The sequence below is a fragment of the Streptopelia decaocto genome (genome assembly GCF_964273445.1).
Source record: "Streptopelia decaocto genome assembly, chromosome: 2".
NCBI classification, from domain to species: Eukaryota; Metazoa; Chordata; class Aves; order Columbiformes; family Columbidae; genus Streptopelia; species Streptopelia decaocto.
The window spans coordinates 17,556,810-17,577,241 of record NC_138655.1 but is presented as its reverse complement, the minus strand read 5'-3'; the positions used below and the strand labels follow the sequence as shown (position 1 = coordinate 17,577,241).

The following is a 20,432-nucleotide window of genomic DNA, read 5'->3' as shown; positions in this document are numbered from 1 at the left end:
AACATGATGTGGTGCTGCACAATAAATAGGATTACTAAAACAGTGAAAATTACTTTTTGACTCCTTGCTAAAGGTAGAAATGCTTAAACAAAGTTACTGTTCATTATGATCTATTAAATAGACAAAATTAGACTTTTTATTTCCTTTCAGGTATCTTAGTTTTACTGACAACAGGCTCTATTTTAGTGTTACCCCACAGTCAAATAGTTTTATTCAGAATGGAATACAATGCAAATGAGGATGAATGTAAAAGTCTCTCCATAAAATGAAAAGCTCTGATAGTTCAATGAACATAACTGTATACTTTAATGAAACATGCCATATGCATATTATTTTAACCTAATGTGTGCATTTCCCATTTATATTCAAATTTAATGTAGTTTGATTTTATTTCAATAAGATGCATTACCTTTTTAATTGTGCAGCTTTTCAGGTTCATTTGTTATCCATAGATGAAAACCTATGACAGTTTTCAGAGAACTGTATAATTTAATATGCATTTGAAAATTTCTCACTGGGTTGTTATCTCAGCTAAAAATACACTGATGAGCCACTAAATGTAAAACAACAACCCTCCTCTTCTCTTGACTGAAAAGCATGATTAGCATGGAGCAGAAATGGAAGTTTAAGTTTTACTGTGCTATGTTATTTGTCAACAAACTGATGTGAGGAACCCTTCCACTTTACAATATTTTCACTAAAATTTATAAAAATATCTTATTTCCTTAGTTAAGTACCAATTAATATAAAGAACAACTTTGTACAATAAAGTCACAGAATCACAGAATGTTAGGGATTGGAAGGGACCTTGAAAGATCATCTAGTCCAATCCCCCTGCTGGAACAGGAACACCTAGATGAGATTACACAGGAAGATGTCCAGGCAGGTCTTGAATGCCTCCAGAGTAGGAGACTCCACGACCTCCCTGGGCAGCCTGTTCCAGTGCTCTGTCACCCTCACTAAGAAGAAGTTTCTTCTCAAATTTAAGTAGAACCTCCTGTGTTCCGGTTTGTACCCATTACCCCTTGTCCTATCATTGGTTGTCACCAAGAAGAGCCTGGCTCCATCCTCGTGACACTCACCCTTTATATATCTGTAAACATTAATGAGGTCACCCTCAGTCTCCTCTTCGCCAAGCCAAAGAGACCCAGCTCTCTTAGCCCTTCCTGATAAGGGAGATGCTCCGCTCCCTTAATCATCTTTGTTGCCCTACACTGGACTGTCTCCAGCAGTTCCCTGTCCTTCTTGAACTGAGGGGCCCAGAATTGGACACAATATTCCAGATGTGGTCTCACCAGGGCAGAGTAGAGGGGAAGGAGAACCTCTCGCGAAATACCACCCCCCTTCTAATACACCCCAGGATGCCATTGGTCTTCCTGGCCACAAGGGCACAGTGCTGGCTCATGCTCATCACTGTGCAATAATGAGGAGCACTATTTAAAGTTAGTCAGAAAATGCATTGATAAAACTTTTTTTTTTTTTTTTTAATACAGGTTACAGGTATATATATATATTATTCTATATATTGGTATTGGTTAAAATTACAGTTTTTCTAATATATTCTACATTATATGTATCTCAAATTCTCTAATTTGGAAAAAAATAATTATTTAAAAGAAAGCAATTATGGTTAACAAATATGTTTTTAAGCTAAAGTATAATTACACTAATGATAAGTTATCTTTTATATTCTAACTACAAGGTACTTGATTTATATCTGCATAGTGTGGTTAAAATAAGAAAACCTGAATTACTGAGGGAAAACAAAGACATAACATGTCAAAAAACAAATATCTATTACAGAAGTGAACATGTAAAATATAATAAAGAACACTTAAGAACTGCAAGAACTACAAGAAAATTAAATTGAATAAACACATTAGATTATCCGCTACTAATGTAGTTATGATCAAACTACCAGTACTTAAATGTTTCAACAGAAAATAAACAAGGGGAAAACCCCACTTTTTATTTCCTTCCTGTTTGTAACATTAGAAGAAGACAGAATGTACCAGAAACTGTGGTTTTAGTATCCACATGAATTGCTACTGAATGCGTGGTATTTGAAGCTTCTAGTAACTGGATGAAAGTGGTTAGGGACTTCTTAATTTTTTGGTGTTTGTTTTTTTTTTTCTCTCTCTCTCTACTGGAGGAAGAGATTAACTTTCCTGAGTTTGAGTGATTTGCTTCATTGTAACTCAGGACCCAAAAGACACTATGTTTCTCTTCTGGCTATCATATCTAAATATATTTTTCATTAGCTAATCAAGCTGCATCTTGAAAGTAAGCTTTTTTAATCTATTCTGTCCTTCTATCGGAAGGCTTTATCAATATAAGGCTCGAATAACAATAGCTCTTCCCGCTCTTCTGCCTAATGTATCTATTTATATATTTTCTACTCATTTGTCCTTATTTAAGTTCTACACATACTGCCATTCACTTACTGAAATATTTACCCTTTCATGCTGTCTTACATTTTCTTTTGTAAGGTGGGATGATCAGAACAAAGTAACACCATTGTAGTTCTTTTATTCATCTGAACTATAATCATGTACAATATTCCTCATGAGATCTCACTGTTGCCTTATTAAATGATACTTGTACTTCCCTGCTTCTACTGGAAGTAGTGCACCAAATGCATCTAGGGTTCCTTTTTCCTCTTTTAAATAGTCAGTACACAAACTCCTCTTCTGTGATTTCCAACATAAAGCTTAAAAAAATTCTGTAGCCAGCTTTTGACACAACCTATAGTTGTTATTGAAGTCCAGACAGTAAGTGTGGTAGATTGATTTCTACCTAGAACTTTAATTGTAGATGAATAGACACTTCCAGCTCTCTCTATACATTTCTTTCACACATAGAGTTTAAAAAAATATAAATTTAGGAAACAAAACAATATTGTTATTGTTTACTCATTCTGAGAGATCTTATTCGCAGAACAATCCTGTGGAAGCCAATTGACTCTTATCCTATAGTTATCATTTTTCATCAATACTAATGTAACATAAAACAAGACTAGTCTGATCTCACTAGCAACATTCTCAAAAAAAAAATACAGTGAAGACTACATGCTACACTTTTGCCATTTTAAATATACATATGCATGATATAGTAAGTTCTAATAAATTATTTTTAGTATATTCACTTTTATCTTTTCGAGTATTACTTAATTTGCATAGCTTTGGGAGGATAATTCTTAAATTATAATCAAGAACACAGGAAAAATTATATTTCCAGATTAAAACCTAACTTTTAATATCTATAAAGTAGAGAAAGAATTACAAAAAATGAATTTTTGTAAACTTCTTAAGTAGCTCTTATAGTTCCATAGTAATTTTATATACAAGGCAAGACAAGTAGTCTTCATACCTTTGTGCATATTTCATTGGCAAAGAGAAGGGAAAATAATTCAATAGAAACCTGCAGAAAACTCCATAGAAACACCTGTGGAATATCTCCCCATAATGGAAATTTCTTCAAGTTAATTAACAATAGTCTTATATTCACAAACATTCCTTCAGAATATGTCTGTGCCTTTGTAATGAGGAATATTTTAGGGAAGACAATTACAGGTTTTTTAAGAAGGGTCAATTTGATATGTTTTCAAGGCTGTTACAATTATACTGTCAAATACAGACGTTTGCCAAGGCAAAATGGAAATTTTTGTTCAGTATACAAACACCCAATCTAGTAGCATACATACATATAATATTCTGCGAGTATGGTAAAGTAAAAAATATTTAATGGATTTTGTATAAAGAATGCTAGCAAAATCAGGAGTTTAAATGTGGCATGAGGGAATAAACTGCACAGAGAACTAGGTATGGGCTGTCTTCTCTGGTAAGGTCTATACAAGACTGCTTTCATCTGCATGTGGGCTGTGATGCCTTTTAGTATGTGTAATACCACTTTAATATGTGACAAATAAGTAACATAACATTATTTTGGCAGTGTCTTGGTCTCCGTATTTTTCTTTTCTTAATATAATGGAAGGTTTATCATTTTAATATAATAAAACAATTCAGAAGTAGGTGCCTTACCCATATCTTATATAAAGGATAGGTCAAAGAAAATTACAGTGAGAAAACAGTGGAGAAGACATTGTAATGTAATGATTAGAAACAGGGAATGGAAGAGACTGTATGTACATCACAATTACTGTAAAATGTAACTTCCGAATTAGTACACTCTCACATCTTTAAATTAGAAGAGATTATTACAGGCCCTCAGATAATCCCTCATAGCTGAAAATGTGTTCTGAAGTGAATGCATAATACGTGTTAGTAAATGAAGCTACAATAACTTACACAAGGACACTATCTGATCCAGCAGAAAAACAGATTCCAATCTGAAGTTGTCTTTAGAAAATATCAACCATATAATGACACTTCTACAAATTCTTTGGTCTATAAAAGATGTTCCTTCTTAATATATTTGTATTCATCTGTTTTTCATGCATGATAGATTAACATGAAACAATGGATTAGCACACAATAAAAGTTAAAAATATATAATAAATCATATTCAACAAAATTAACCTGCAAAATTAAGCTGTTTCTTACTTGAACTTGTGTACATGTAAAAACGTACCACATGCAATTTGTTTCTAAATGTCTGTGCTGGTTAATTTAAGACATTCCAGCATTGCTGTTTCTCTGCCACATGTTTTAGACACTGGCATTTACCTTTTAACACAATAAATAATGTTTTCTTTATACTACAAATGATGTTCATTCTAAGTACTTCAGCATATGGATTAAATCTTCTGAATACAGGAACATATCAAATGTTTAGCTTTACTGCTTTAGTACTTGCAACTGAATTCCCTTGTGTTCTAAACTTTTCTTCATTCATTGGTATCATGTTAGATAAAATAAAAATGTAAAGACATTTTTAAAAGCCAAAATTTTGCTGAAGATTTAAACAAAGCAAAGTGGTTACAGCTGCATCACCCATTAGTTTAGAACAAGACAGCTCTTTATAAGGCAAATTTTTAATACTACAGTTGATTATGCCTCAACACATATGAATAGATTAATATTTTAATCTCAATTGTCAAAACCTTGATCAGATCTTACACTAGGTTTGACAGTGAAAAAACTATGTTAATCTATAAAGTGGCATCAAAAGAAAATTCCTTATCTTTCCCTTTTGTCTTTTTATAATACACACCAAATTAATTTAAATTACTGTGACAATACGATTATTCATTTCATGCTTCTATCTGGCTGTGCCACTAGAACTCAGTTTTAAGCAGGTTTAATCCCTTTCCCATTTGATTCAATTATTTTTCCTGAATGGATAACTGACCTTTCACTTTTAATTTATACAAATTATTTTTCTGTAACTACATGGGCACAAGTAAAATAATATCCAATACCTCTATGAGTAACAACTGCAAGTTCTTTAGTTCTTTCTATCTGCTCAGCATTTCTTGGTCGTCTTCTTGTGCTTTGTAAGTTTGCTTGATGAAGGGAGAGTGCTTCCTTGGAAGTGGCCGATTCCAGAATTGATTTTCTTATATTCATAGCTTGCATTTGTTGCTCTTCAGGAGGTTGTCTATGGGTGATCACTGCACTGGATACAGCAACATCAGCTGATGTGCTAGCAACAGTAATAGCACCAGTAGTGGCCGCAATACGCTCCTCTAACTCACCAGTGGAGGCAGTTTTGATCAAAGTGGAAGAACCTGTGGGACACATAGTAGCACTGGATGCTAACTCTTTCTTTTGAATTATGTTTTCCTGATCAACCTAACAGATTAAATTTCCCTCTATTTAACATAGTAAAGAAAAGTGACATGAAAAGAGGAAAGTCAATATGTTTTGTTTAAAAATTTGAAGTAATTGAGACTTTTTTTTAATGCTAGTGAACATTTTGTAATTATAGTGATATTACACACTTCATTTTTAAATGTACTTAAATATGTATAGTATAAACTTTTGTATCAATTGGAATGACAGCACTTAATTTCCACCCCTGAAAATTCAGTCCTGAAATCAGCATGGCTAGAGAAAAACATACAGCTATATCATTAAAACAGACCCCACATGTAGATAAGTGATAACTACCCTATCGAGGAGTGATACAGCAGCATTATGTAGTAACCTAGGTAGCAGCCAAAGCTTCTGTACTCCAACTGCTAATAAGGCTGCCCAATCCATTCATACATTTAGTCCTTTTCATCAGAGATTGGCAGGGCTTTAAAAGCTCATTTAGACTTGATACAAGGCCAAGGGTAGATGGATAGTAAAAGGTACACATTTAACAAACACATCTAACCATAATTATCTGCATTAGATATTGGACAAAGGCAGCATCTGTAATTCTCTTTTTGCTCTTTTATTCCTGTAATATGCCAGATTATATAACTCAAAAACCCCACCCACAAAATGTTCAATGAGTTAAAAAATTGTGCATCCACTGCTTGTGAAAATATGAAGATACAAATCTAACATGTGTAGTAGCTAAACTATATAACTGATGAGGGAATCTTTAATGTTTTATTAACCTTCCCCACTCCCCAGATTAGGCTACAAATGGCCAAAAGGCCAAGTCTCTCATCTGTGAGCATTTAAAACTTCTAACACAGTAGCAACTCCATCTTGAAAGAATAATTGACTGGGCAATGTATAAAAAAATTCATAATAATTAGCATAAACCAAGTTGATGTAGCATGAATTGTATTACGTTATACTAGTATATTTAAAACATGGCTTTTTTATTCCATAATAATGATCAAGGGGCTCTTGAGCAGTCATTGAGACAATAATAGAGACACTTCTCTTTTTATTTCTGAGCTGTCACCCCACACAGACTTTTGAGACACAACCTTTAAGTGTAGTGGGTGATGACAGGATGGAAACAAACCAGAGTTCTTGCACTGTTAGAAGAACCTGTACACTAGAAAATGGAAATAAGACTCCCAGAGGAACTGAGCACTATGTAGCACCTTTCATGCACAAAGTATATAAAAACTCTTGACAGATTTATCAAATGTACTGTATAAATAAAGGGAACAGGTCCTAATGTCAAAAATAGTCTTTCTAATAAAGTCTTCTTTGTTTACTGCAGAAATGTTAGGCTGAAAATGCTTTACTTTGCTATACTATTAAAAAATATTACCATAACAGAATACTTTAGCACAATACAGAGAACTTGTAGAGCTGCTGTGGGTAAGCATTTTTTTTTAGCTATCTTACATTTAATGTCTTAATAATTGTTCTGCAGTACAGCACTTCTAAATCATATGCTGGTTGTTCTCCCTGTAAAAGTAAACAGCCTTAAAAGTGTCAGGTAAGACTCCAGGTTTATGTGTCAGAGACTCAACCAAAACTACTCACTGTCCTATGATGCCAGCATTACAAGTAACTAAAATTAGACCTAGACATGTTTTATTCTTTATTTCAGAATAAAAGAAAAAAATTGTCACAACAATGAATAATATCAGAGACCTGAATTGTTATGATTCAGGATGGAATAAATTTTGACAGACAGGTATCAAGATTAAAACACAGAAAAACAAATGCATGGTCAAGTGATATTTTGGAAGAGTATGATGTTGATTAAAACAAAGAAAAAATATTGCATGTAATTATTGCAATGATTCTTGCAAGGACAACTATTGCATGTCATGTAACCACTACTATTGAAGCAAAATCTATGTGGACACACCTTTATCATGCAAGCAAATATATAAGAACAGTCACCTGCTCCCATTATCGAGCTCAAAGCAAAATTATATACAGAATCACATTCAAATGGCATGTTGTGTCCTAGTGCTTTAAAGATGCAAAGCCCTTCAAACAAAAACAAGTGAAGAGAAAGTTCATCTCAACAGAAAAAAACAAGAGGAATTATGCTTACTTAAAACTTCAAAGCTTATACAATGAAAGTACTGTACTACTTTGATACAGAGGCATCTTTCAAGCAAAACACATAACTTATTTGGCTTCCATATCCACTTAAACTACAAAAAAGAACTCATGCAGAAGATCATGAAGAGATAAACAGTGTGGTATGATTTACATGGAAGATTCTAAGACAAAATTAAAGTTATGTATGAACAATCTGGTAAGTATCAGCTACTGCATAGAATAGATGCATTCGTGTTTGCCTAAATACAATTTATAATCTGCAAAAGCATCAACTTTGATGTCTTAGGATTCTATGAAAACAGGTTTAGACCAAGTGAAATACCTATGTTGCATGGGTAATTTAACATACTCTCCTCTTCAGTCATCTGCAGTCAAAACTGACATTTCAGTTTGTCAAAGAGGCTATTTTTAAAAATTTCTTATATGATTAAGAAAAAGAACACCACAGATATTATTTTCCTTTAATATTCTGGTTAAAAAAAAAAAAAAAGAAAAAGACAAATTGGCAATGAAAAATGGTACAAGAAGGAAGACAGGAAGACTGATTTCTGCTTTTTGGATGAAATTTTAACCAACACTTTCTGTCAGCTGAATTCAATCCAGAGGTAGATCATCACTTTGAATTCACAATCAGCAACTGGGATAACTTGAGGTTTGACGAACTGTCAGGCTGCACCATGGGAAGCAGCAATAAGAATGTGGAGGCAAAATATAGTAATTGTTGCTCAGGGCATGAGTTCACAAAAGGAACATGACCAGCTCAGACTAAAGCAGTCTGAGACCTACTGACCTGGACAGCTATTTCTCTAAGTGAGTCCCTGTGGATGGAGAATAGATTAAAATCAGTAAAACTGAGGACCTTGTATGTGTCAAATTAGATTGCTTATGTGAGGAAAGATATGAAGAGGTATTTGCACATAAAAATTCACAACTATGTAGAAGTGGATGGAAATCAAGCTGATGAGCAATTCAGTTCAGAAAACTAGTCTGAATGAACCATTACTCAAAAGTGTTGTAACTGTTAAAACTTTGCATAATGCAAACATATGGAAGACCCATAAGCCTTTCTATTTATATAGGAGTGGAGGTTGCTCCTGATTCCAGGATCATTTTTAGTAAATGAAAGAGGCAAGAGCCTTTGACATTTGCCTGAGACAAAGCTCCAAAAATAGATTATGAATCTGTGCTAGATGCACTCACTTTGTACACGCAATATGCTACAAGTATAGATAGGGTTCTTGTTGTAAACACGACAGCAAAGAAAATTTACCCCAGATAAACTCATAGTGGTAAATCTCATTTAAATTATTATAATGGACTAACTTTTTACAAGTAATCCCTAAGGGAATAAAATAACCCAGGCAGATGCCCACTCTGCAAAAGCATTCACCAGAAAAAAAAAAAAAAAAAAAAAAAATAATAAGGCAGAAAATAGTATCTAATACAGTGAAAATTCTTTTACTGATTTTTTTTTTTTTCTTCCCTTTTAGAAGATTATGACTTGGGAGAGTTTCTGTTTAAAATGGGGAATGCCGGAATAATGTATCTTCCCTCTCCAATCAGTACAGTTATTTAAAATGTATTCATGTGAATTGTAAGGAATGTGCCCACACTATATTAAAATTTAACTTTTAGAAACTGTAGGTCTGTAAAAAAGTAGTCACAGTAGTTCATATGTGTTGGAAAGCAAAATCAGACAAAACCAATTCTTGTTATAGATCTTAATTTGAATCTCTATACACTTTAGAAATAAGTTGTTTTCTTAACCAAAATCAATTCATTTCAGACAGGACAACCTGAGTCTTATACTTATTTCAGAAGCTTGTGCTCTGTGCCATGTTAATGTATTTTGTTCAATCCCAGATTAAGAGGTAGATTTCAGCTATGGCTGTTGTCTCTTATTAAACCAGACTTGTTTTTCCCTTCCTGTTCCACAAGCTCCGACAAGGTAAACTATTGGTGATTAGTCAACATGCATTAACACATGATTTAAGATTGCAGTTTTTTTTCATAAAACATAATTACCTACCAATATTTAATTGCCATTCTATCTTACAAGATAGGATTGAGAATGAGCTGTATTCAAATACATAGTATTTTAAAGAAAATTAATTAATTTACTAAATTAAAGTATCAGTGTGACATTACAAAATTACCATGTTTTCAGATATCAACCATTGACTAGACAGAAAAAAACTATTTCCAGCACAATGTCATATTTAAATAAACCTTTGACATGAAGTATGTAGCTATAACTTCTGTTATTACAAGTCAAATATTGTAATTCCACAAACTGAAAGCACAGCCAGCAAAACCTGACTAAGTTGAAAGCTCACCATTAAATGTCTGAAATGCAGCTAAAGAAGTTGAGTTTTCAAGAAGTATTCAGCAAAAGTTTTAAAGATTTTCTAAATTGGCTTTTATTTCAGAGACAACCGATGAACAAACAAATGTTCTAATCCTATATATTTGACCATTGGTTAGTAATACCATGCTGATTAGGAGTTGAGCTGTTCAAAAAAGAGTGAGCATTCTATAGTGTGTTTTTATCCACAGGATCATAGAATAACTCAGGTTGAAATGTGCCTCGGGAGGTTTCTTGTTTTCATGACAACATAAAGCAGGTCAGCCATGAGGTCAGACCAATTGCTCTGGGCTTTATACAGTTGAGTCTGGAGAAAACCTCCTAGGATGTAGATGGCACAACCTCCCTGAGCAATTTGCTCGAATGTATGACTGTCCTTACAGAAGAAAAGTTTCGCTTATATCTGGCTTGAAGATCTAATTTCAAATTTTGTTAGTTGTGTCTCATCCTCACATCATGCTTCACCATCAAAAGCTTGGCTCTGTCTTTCCAATAACCCCCTTGAAGACATTTGGAAACTGCTTTTAGCTTTCTCCTCTTCTCCAGGGTGAAAAAGCCCAGCTCCCTCTGTCTCACAGGGGAAGTGCTCCAGCCCCCAACCATCTTGGTGATACTCCACTGAACTTGCTCCAGCAAGGAACTCATCTTTCCTCTCATGGGGCCAAAAACTTGATGCACTATTCCAGCCGTGCTCGCAGGAGTGTTGAATAAAGGACAATAATCCTTCCCTTTGATCTACTGGCTACATTCCTTTTAATATAACCTAGCATGCTGTTAGCTCTCTTTGCTGCAAGGACACACTGATGGGTCACACTCAGCCTGCTGTCTGCCACAACATCCAGGGTCTTTTCAGCAGAGCTCCTTACTGTCAGCCAGTCCTGCTGGCAGGCCATTTCCTACCCTGGTGCAGGGGTTTGCTTTTGCCCTTGTTGAGTTTCGTAAGATTCCTGTTGGCCCATTCTTCCAGCTTGTTTATGTCCCTATGGATGGCAACCCTGTCCTCAAGCATATTGACTGTTGACTGACATTTTGGTGTCATGTGCAGATCCATTGAGATTGCACTCTGTCACAGATTCAAGCTCATTGATAAACACATTGAACAGAACTTGTACAATGATGGACCCCTGCAGTACTCCACTTGTTACTGGACTCCAGGTAGAGTACGGCCCATTTATGACTGCCCTCTAAATACACTTTTTTTTTTTTTAAATTTCATCAGTTAAAGAGCAGATGAAAACTGGCAAATTGTTCATAAGACCAGATAAATGGGATCTAAGGCAGCTATTCCAATTCATTAGAATTAGTTTTGGTGATTAATTCCTGAGAATCAGATTGAGTTCAAAATGTGAGACTAAATATTCAGTATCTTGTTTATTCAGGATGAATTAAAGATGCAGGATTTTATTAGTCCTGGTAACACATACAATCCAACCACAGACTTCCCAAACAAAGCCAAAGGTCCTTAATGCAGATGGCTCTAAGTGGGACTCACTATAGTAAAATGCTAATGAGGTTAGAAGGGGATATTTCTGTGTATCTTAATAGCAAGAAGATGTTCTATCCTTTTGTAATGGATAATTGAGAAAGAAGTGTTGAGAGTCTTAAGCAAAAATAAAATGCATATTTCATTAAAAAAAAAAAAGAGGTGGTTACAATTATATATATAATTTTAAATAAGAGTAATCACTATATTCCATCTTCGTTCTTCTTTCAGATGTCCAAGGACTGTCAGTCAAGACTGATTTGGTATCCTTAAAACCTTTCCACAATTAAGTAACTTTGCAATGACCAGTGCATCTCATTAAGAAGGCTGGGGGGGGAGGTGCTAAAAGAATATCTTAATTAACTGTTCTCTTTGATGTTCTCTGTCATTAAATATCTGCTGCCTGCAAGACTTTCCAATAAAGTTATGAACTTAATTAGAAGAATGTGTTCTGGATCTGTTAAAGTAATTTTCAAGTTAGTGTATATAACACTATATTGTAAACAACAGCTTATTTGACTATTTTAACATGTATTTAGATGTTATAACAGCTTTATTATTTTCAAAAATATCTTTATTATTCTTTATAAATGTCTTGTCTTTTTACCTGCTCTAAGCTCAAATTACAGTTTTTCTCATAATGATTTACAAGTTATAGAAAAAAAAGGAATCCACAATGCAAATATACATTTCAGAATATAAAATCAGTATAAATGGCTGATGAAAACATTCTTCTGACCAAATCCATTTTCAGTTCACAGCTATTCAGAAAGGAAATATAACTGTGGATATCAAGAAATGTATGACTGAAAAAATAGGGTTCAAAACAAGTTTCTAGACTTCAGTTCAAACAGGCAATGATCCCTGGATTTATCCAAACAGCAAAGACTCCAAAACCTGTCTGGACAGAAGTTTAATATATGTTCTTTTTGTTTCCTTTTTTGTCCACAATTTCTGTGAATTGATTCAGAATTTAACTTTCATTTCTTTTAATACCAGAAGACATTTATTTGCATTCCTGCATTTTCTTATGACTTTTTTTTTACTCACTCTCTTCTTTTGATCTCTCTATTGTCAATTCTTTTTTCTCTTCCTCTCCATCTTTTATATTAATTTGAAATGTAAATCAACTGCTGCAGTAAGATATGTGCCAGAAAAATCTGGTAGAAACAATTAAGCATAGACCAGAAATCTTCAGGGATGCAGGAGATAAAGACATTTGACATGCTTTGGAAAATATTAATGCATATCTCCATGATCTTCCAGATGTTTCTATCAGTGAACTTAAAATCACCTGCAATTTTTTTTTAAGATACTGAAAACAGTAAATCTATGTATCTTAATTTTATCAAACTGATAATGTAATTTAAGACTCAAAAAAATTATTTGATGTAATAATCTTCATCACAGGAAGATAATTTTAAGAGTTTTTTTCTTTCATTCTTTTAAATACATTAATGCTTGTTAGAAATACTGTGAAATTCTTAGAAAGTCTGCTCATTTACTAGGCAAATGGCAAAGAAAAACTTGCAGAAATGGTATCCTGCAAGTTTACTTTAATATCAGTCTGTATACGTTCACTGCATAGGAAAGAATACAAATCTTAGTAGTTAAGCACATCTGCATTGTTTATTCTACTTGTGTCCAGCAAAATTAACAGAGAATGATACAGAAAATCAGAAGACTATAGCCTTGTAAATATAATTTTGCCATTACTAAAACAAGGCCACAGGATGTGTTGATCCAATGCCGGTTTACCTTGGCCTCAGGCATTATCACTAGTCTTGATAGTCTTGTAGGGGTCAAGTGAATTTTTCCTGATATGTTCATATTTTGGGAATGTTATGCTCTTAGAATACTACCTACAGTCAAGTTGTGCTAAAGCCATGTTGTCACTGCATAACAAGTAACAGCCCTTTATACTTTCTGAGGCTGAGGAAGGCTAATGTACAACTTTCAGATTTTTGTAAAGAACAATGAGAAAGAAGCAGCTTGTATTATGAAACAATTGAACTCCCAGACCAGAGAGGATGCTCCCCGTTCTCTCATCACCACCAATATCACACTCATCCCAACACAGACCCTCAGATGCTATCAGTTCATTATAATATTTGCCCCAGGGGCACAGTGAAAAGAGTGAAAATGAGGCAAGAGAAAAATAGTGGAGAGTAGGAAGGGAGTTCTTAACTTTTATAAACAGTTATTATTGTTGAGGCTTTTCTGTATTACATAAACTAAACTACCATACTGTTGAAACTTTAACTGGAATAACAATAAATTGTTAACTCCATATTAATTGCTTTCCCTTCAGCCATAACAAGATTCTGTGTCTAACATTATACTGTCATAAATGCATCTGACTAACTTTAGATATGAATTTTTGCATACCAAACATAAATTTGGTTTCTATGGATCTTGTACCACTGAACTGCTTGTTCAATGACTTTCAGAAATCTGAGGGCTGCAATGGGCCTAAACAGAACTCCCTAGCCTCCCCTGGGCCTCCTCTCACCCGCGCTCATGGGTCCAGGACCCCTGGCCTGGCGCCATCAGTCCCTGCCCAGTGACACTGCAGCAGTGATGGTCCCAGCTCCTAAAAGCTCTGCCCTGCCAGGCACTTCAACTAATGTCCCCACCTGACCTTGGCCTGTCCCCGTTCCCATGGGGATGCCCAAGGCCCATGGCTGGGTCTGCCTGCAACTGCCCCCCTGTTCTGTCCTGTTCCCTGGCTGGGGGCAGCAGGACCAGCGCGGGCTGTGATGTCTTGCACTGCTGGCCCCCACACAGATCCCCTCTCCCCCAGCTCACCATCACTCAGGGAGCCATCAGTCCCTGCTACACCCTGACGATTATTGTCTCTTCATCACTGTGAAAATTGCAATGCCCATGAACAAAGTAAAGAATTACATTTAACAAGAAGTATTATTCTTCTCTCATTTCTCACTCAGAATAAATAAATGAAGTTAATCTCTAAACAGAGTAAGTGTTAATTGTAAGTTAATGCAAAGTTGAACGATTTATAAACTAAACTGCACTATCTTTTATTTTTTTGGTTTTATCTAAAAGGTCAGAATAGGCAAAAATTAATACTTTTAAAGAAAAGTCAAGTCCTAAATGCAATGAAAACAATCCTCTGAGAAGTAAGAACATTTCTTCAGTATAGAAACTGATTCAAATTCCACTTAGACTTTACAGGCATAAAGCTATTCCCACAGAACTCTACATGCTGCCACAATCAAGTGGGCAGTAATGGAACTTTTGAGCTATGAAGTGGGCATCCAGTGAGAAAAAAGAACTTTGCCTCAGGAAAAGCTTCCCTGTGAGATGTCCCCAGTTATCCATTAGCCATCGGTTTCAAGATGTCTTAAGCTAAATGCTTACACATTAAAAGAAATTTGAAATGTATTCTTGAGAGAATCACATATGTATTGCCTTAATAAACATTTCAGGCAATATTACACCACAATACAATGTTAGTAATGAAAGAAGTCTCTTTCAATAGCCAAAATAGTTACTAAAATCCAAAACAGCGATCTCAGTTACTGCATCTTTCCTCAGCAGTGTATCATGTTGTACAGAGAAATGCTCACAAAGAGGCATCTTCTAAAGGGGAGAAATATATTAGTATGTCTAAAAATATGGCAATTTGATTTTCAGAAATGGCAGCTGCTTTTGGATGCTTATTACATTCCTTAGCTAATAGAATTCAAGGAGGTCAAATTTTGACATGACTGCTTGCTCAGCATACCTGAACACATTAGACTTTCATGGAATGGCTGAGGTTGGAAGGCACTTTTGGAGATTGATTAGTCCACCCCTACCTTCTAAAAGATGGGTCAGCTAAAGCTCAGAATGTTGTTCAGTCCATGTCTAGTCTCTGTCTCTTCAGGGACAGAGACTCCCAAAACCTCCCTGGGAAACCTGTTCCATTTTTCAATTACATTTGCAGTAAAAAGGTTTCTGTGTTTACATGAAATTTTTCGTATTTCAACATGTGTCCATAACCATTTATTCTTTCATTGGGCACTACTGAGAGTAGTCTGGTTCCATCTTTGTTAACCTCTCTGATAAATTTTTAACATATATATGCACCACCATACTTGCTTATTTTCTAAAAATATTGGTCTGTTTAATTGTCTTGAAACCTGATATTTTTAAAATTGGAATCACATATTCTTGGAAGTGCATATTTGAACTAGAAATTTAGAATTATATATGTTCTAAACATTCTTTCCACTTTTTTTCCTTTTCTTATGAAAATACCCTAGTCTCAAGTCTGCCTCCTGTGACAATCATATTCTTGGATATAAGTTCTGTGTGCCAGCAAACCAATTTGTTTTCCAGAAAAACTCAAACCTGACACTGAAAAAAAAAATTTCTTAGAAGATCATGTGTTGTTTTCACTCTAAGGAATACTCTCAAAAATAAAAAATTAAATTTGTATGAAGCTATTAATATTCGTTAAGTTCTTGAGTCAGTGAAATACTATTTCAAGCTGTTCAGCTTCCTCAAGTTATCTGAAATGTCCTATTTATCCAAATCAAAGACATATAGATTCCTGGACTCAATCATAAAATCTATTCTTCCATGCAAAAATGGAAATTAAGTGTTTTTCACAGAATTTGCCAGTTTTCTAGAGTCATGCCAGAAAGCATGGGTTTCTGGTTTCTTGCTTTGTAGGAGGCTACTTTCAGCAATGTCTTCACCGCTATTAAAAAAAAAAAAAAAAAAAAAAAAAAGCTAACTACATTAGAAGGTATATTCATCTCATTAGACCGTGAAGAGAACCAAAGAGGTACTGCAGTAACGGTAAGCAGAACTAGAATTCAGATTTCAGGGAACAAAAGGAACAAAAGCCAGAAATCAGGATTAATATTAGAGTAGGTTACTTGAAAAAAAGCACAAATAACAGTTCATAGAATCAGGGACTGAAATGTGGAAAGTAATGCAAGCTCTCTACCTCAGGTATTAATCTTAATGTATCACAACATCTTCTGGGATTTCTAAGTAATTACTGATTTCACATCAATAAATAATGAAATAATTAATGGGCTTATGAGGTATAGAATTTTATTTGGGATGTTATGATTATCACTTTTTTTTCTGTTTATATTTTTATATATTTCTATTAATTTATTTTCATACCTTTTAAATTAGCAACATTCCATTCTTAGTAGTCCTGAGGAAAAATAAAAACCTAAGTATGAAAAAGAACAGTTTCTCTGTGTTTTTCCTTGCAGAAGATTTTACATGTTTCTACACAGGGACGTAACATTCTTTGCAGTATTCTTCTCTTAGGAATACATTTCAAATTTCTTTTAATGTATAAGCATTTAGCTTAAGACATTCTTAGAATGTGAGTTCCTTAGTGGGTAGCAAGTTGAAATAGTTATTCCTTCAATATTACTGGAATAAATACCAGTAAAAATTACAAAAAGCATCTCTAAAACCAGTTTTGCATGTTTTCCTATACAAATTAACTCATATAGTGCTATGATTTGAGAATTATTTATGTAAACTTAATTTGTATTAAACATGCCTTTCCTGGAATTATGTGAGAATTTCTGACTGGTGGAAAGTTTTGTTGGATTGTTTTGTGGGACAAAATTTCAATTGCAAATCATCTTCTGAGAAATTTAACTATGAAATACATTAGAAATCTTCTGAATGGGTCTTGAAAAACATTGAATTACTTATTCTTTAAACTAAAGCTATATTTGATGCTTAGAGCATGCCGTGTCCTCTATGTCTCTCATTAGTTGCTTGTTATTTCTGCTTAGAATTTGGCTTCTGTCAAAGCTGTCAACAGTTTTACTATCACCGCTAGATATTTACTTTACATAAATTGAAGAGTGCCATGGTACTCTTTGTAGAGGCAAGAGTTTCTGAAAGGTTCTACTGAGGTCCAAAGTAACTTCTTTCACATATAAGAAAAAGTTACTGGACAGCAGTGACTGAGAATTTTCAGCAAGTATGAGGTAAATTTGTTCCCTAGGAAATAATTATTTAAATAATCAAAAAAAAAAAAAAAAAAAAGAGAGTACAAAAAGAGACATCCCTGTACAAGGACTATGGGACATGGGATAGTCATATGTCAATTAAAGCCTGAAAAATGACATTGTGATAGCTTTCACAAGAGGTAAAAGGATTAATTTCTTCCAGGTTGGTTAATATTCATAAATTTTCATTAGGGTCACTGCGTAGCTGAGTGATTCTTAGCTTAAGTACTACTGACTTGCTTGCTGTAGGTGTCGAAAGAGTGTGCTTAAATAGCTTAAAAAAAAACCAAAACAAAAACAAAAAAACAAAAACACACATACAAAAAAAAACCCAACAACACAGAAGGTCAATGTCTTAAAAATGAAATTTTCTTCAAGACTATAATTATATTTTTTTATCATTAATATTTTTAGCACATGTAAATTTTAGAACCTTCCAGGAGAAAGTATGATTTAAGCATGTGGCTTTTATATCTTTTTCATTAAAAGATGACCTACCCAACACCAGGCTGAATACAAATGAAAAAAAATAATTTCCTCTTATATTTCCAGTTATAAAGCTACATATGCTATTTCCCTGTTTGTTATGTCTATACTCTAGATATATATATGTTAGGAATTCAAAGGTATTACCTTTAACCCCAAGTTTACTATTAAGTGAGAAGGAAAAGCAGTGATGAGTGAAGGAGAATAGAAAAAGCAGCAGTTTGCTTTACTTTCAGAAATCAATACATCTGTTCCCTTTTGTCTTTATGTCAGCTTTGTTTATTCTGGATATAGTCTTTCAAATCAAGGACTCTCTTCACAGGCATTTGTACACATCATAGTGCACCTAGGCAGCACTATAACTTAAACCAGCCTTACCAAAGCACTTCTGCAGCTTTGTGAAAAGCAGAAGGGTTAGTGTCATCTAGTTTTCAGCTGCCCTGGACTGAGGCTCAAAAGACCCTATTCCACTGATCACTTTCTGGGTGAATTTGGGAAAGTCACTTCCTTGGTATGCACCTCAGTTTTGGCATCCAAAACAGACCATCATAACTTTCGAGTACTATCCCTGCAATTTATGACTTTCAAATCTGTGTATCTCCCCTCCTCCCACAGCTCTGTTTTTCAAGCTGCAGGGTCCTACACTAGTGCATCACTTTGAAACCAGAAAATAGTCCATGTGTTTGATGATCTTTACTATCATTCTCTGAACTTTCTTTAATTTTCCTATATTCTTCTGAAATGCAGAGAGGCCAGAGAAACAAAAATCAAGGTGCAGGTCAACCTATACAACAGCATGTTTTCTGTTTTGTCCTCTACACTTTTCCTAATATTTATTTTTAGAAGCACTAATTAGTGTTTTTTTTAAGCACTCTAAGTACAGACCTGAGGACTATGTATTGCTCTTATGTATGTATATCTTAGAACATAAGAGCTTGGTGGTATTACCGACAATAGTAATGATGAACAGATCCCAGCATTTTATTTGCAAATTAAGATTATTTTGCAGTGCTTGCTATGCAAAGAGAGTTACAAAGAAGAAATACAAGCTAAGATCTTTGAATTCCCTCTAAGTGAAGCAAGAAGACTGTATGACTATAACTCTGAGACCCCAGCCACTTAGAGACAATTTTTTTATGCTACCTTAGGAAGCACGGTACAAATCTTGTGTTGTTCAAATAAACTTGTGCCTAAACAGAGTGACTGTAGTCTGCTGTTAGTTGAAGTAGTAAAGGTGCTTCTAACAAATTGTAGAAAGAGTATCTTTGCCAGCACTCTGGACAACCTGCTGATGAGACCTTTATACTAAGAATGATGGAGAGGGAGATAATGAGCCACATTTAAGTGACATAGTGTTGTAAATTAGTAGAATGGAAATGAAAGATTTACAGGAATAAGAGATACTTGAAGAATTATAATATAGGGTGAAGAGACCCCTACCTCAAGTTTACATACACACATGCAGTCATCATGGGACAGAAGCAGGAGAAAATAGAACTTCACTTGCCATCACAAAATGGTGACAACTTTGGAGTAACTGAGGTGTGGTGGGATAGCTCACATGGCTGGAACGTGGTGGTGGGTTTTTGGAAGATGTCAGGGACAACTTCTTGATAGACATACTGGATGGGCAACCAGGGGTGATGCACAGCTAACAAGGAGAAGCAGGTTGGAGACATGGTAATCAATGTTAGCCCTGGCTAATTAATTCAAGGCCCCAAGGAGACTAACAAAAGCAAGTAGCAGAGCAGAGATCCTGGTTTGATAGCATGGGTCACAGGTTTGTGGTTAGTGGGTCATACTGTTCTTGGAGGATTGTAATAAGTGTAGCATGCAGGACTTTATCTTGTGATCTGTTTTGTTTACTACCTTCATCAAGGACTAGGAGCAAGCTACGGATTGGGCTCTCATTAGGTTTGTAGGTAACACCAAGTTGGGAGGAATACATAATATGTTTAAAAGCAGGCTTGAGTTCCAGAGGAACCTAAGACAGGCCAGAGGAATGAGCCAACAGGAATCTTATGAAAGTAAACAGGGGCAAATCCAACCCCTGGCAACAGGAAAGTCTGGGGTCTGACCGATTGGGGAGCAGATCTGCTGAAAAGGTCCCGTGGGTCCTGGTAGACAGCAGTATGAATGTGAGCCAGCAGTAGCATGGCTGATACACTGAAGGAAGAAATTATCCCCACCTGTGTTTAGCACTTGTTAGTTCTGTGTCCATT

General features: G+C 34.8%; 1 protein-coding gene across 3 annotated transcripts in view; it reads right to left on the bottom strand.

The window, feature by feature from the left end:
* CSMD3 (CUB and Sushi multiple domains 3) overlaps positions 1-20,432 on the bottom strand; it is a gene marked incomplete at its 5' end in the record, with an annotated part of 631,488 nt that overhangs the window by 378,692 nt on the left and 232,364 nt on the right. Inside the window, one exon of one of the 3 annotated variants that reach the window (XM_082045128.1) lies at positions 5,381-5,689. The exons of the other annotated variants lie outside the window; for them this stretch is intronic. Within the exon in view, the coding sequence (XP_081901254.1) occupies positions 5,381-5,689 (309 nt within the window). The remainder of the gene's footprint in view (positions 1-5,380; positions 5,690-20,432) is intronic. 3 annotated transcript variants of the gene reach the window in all.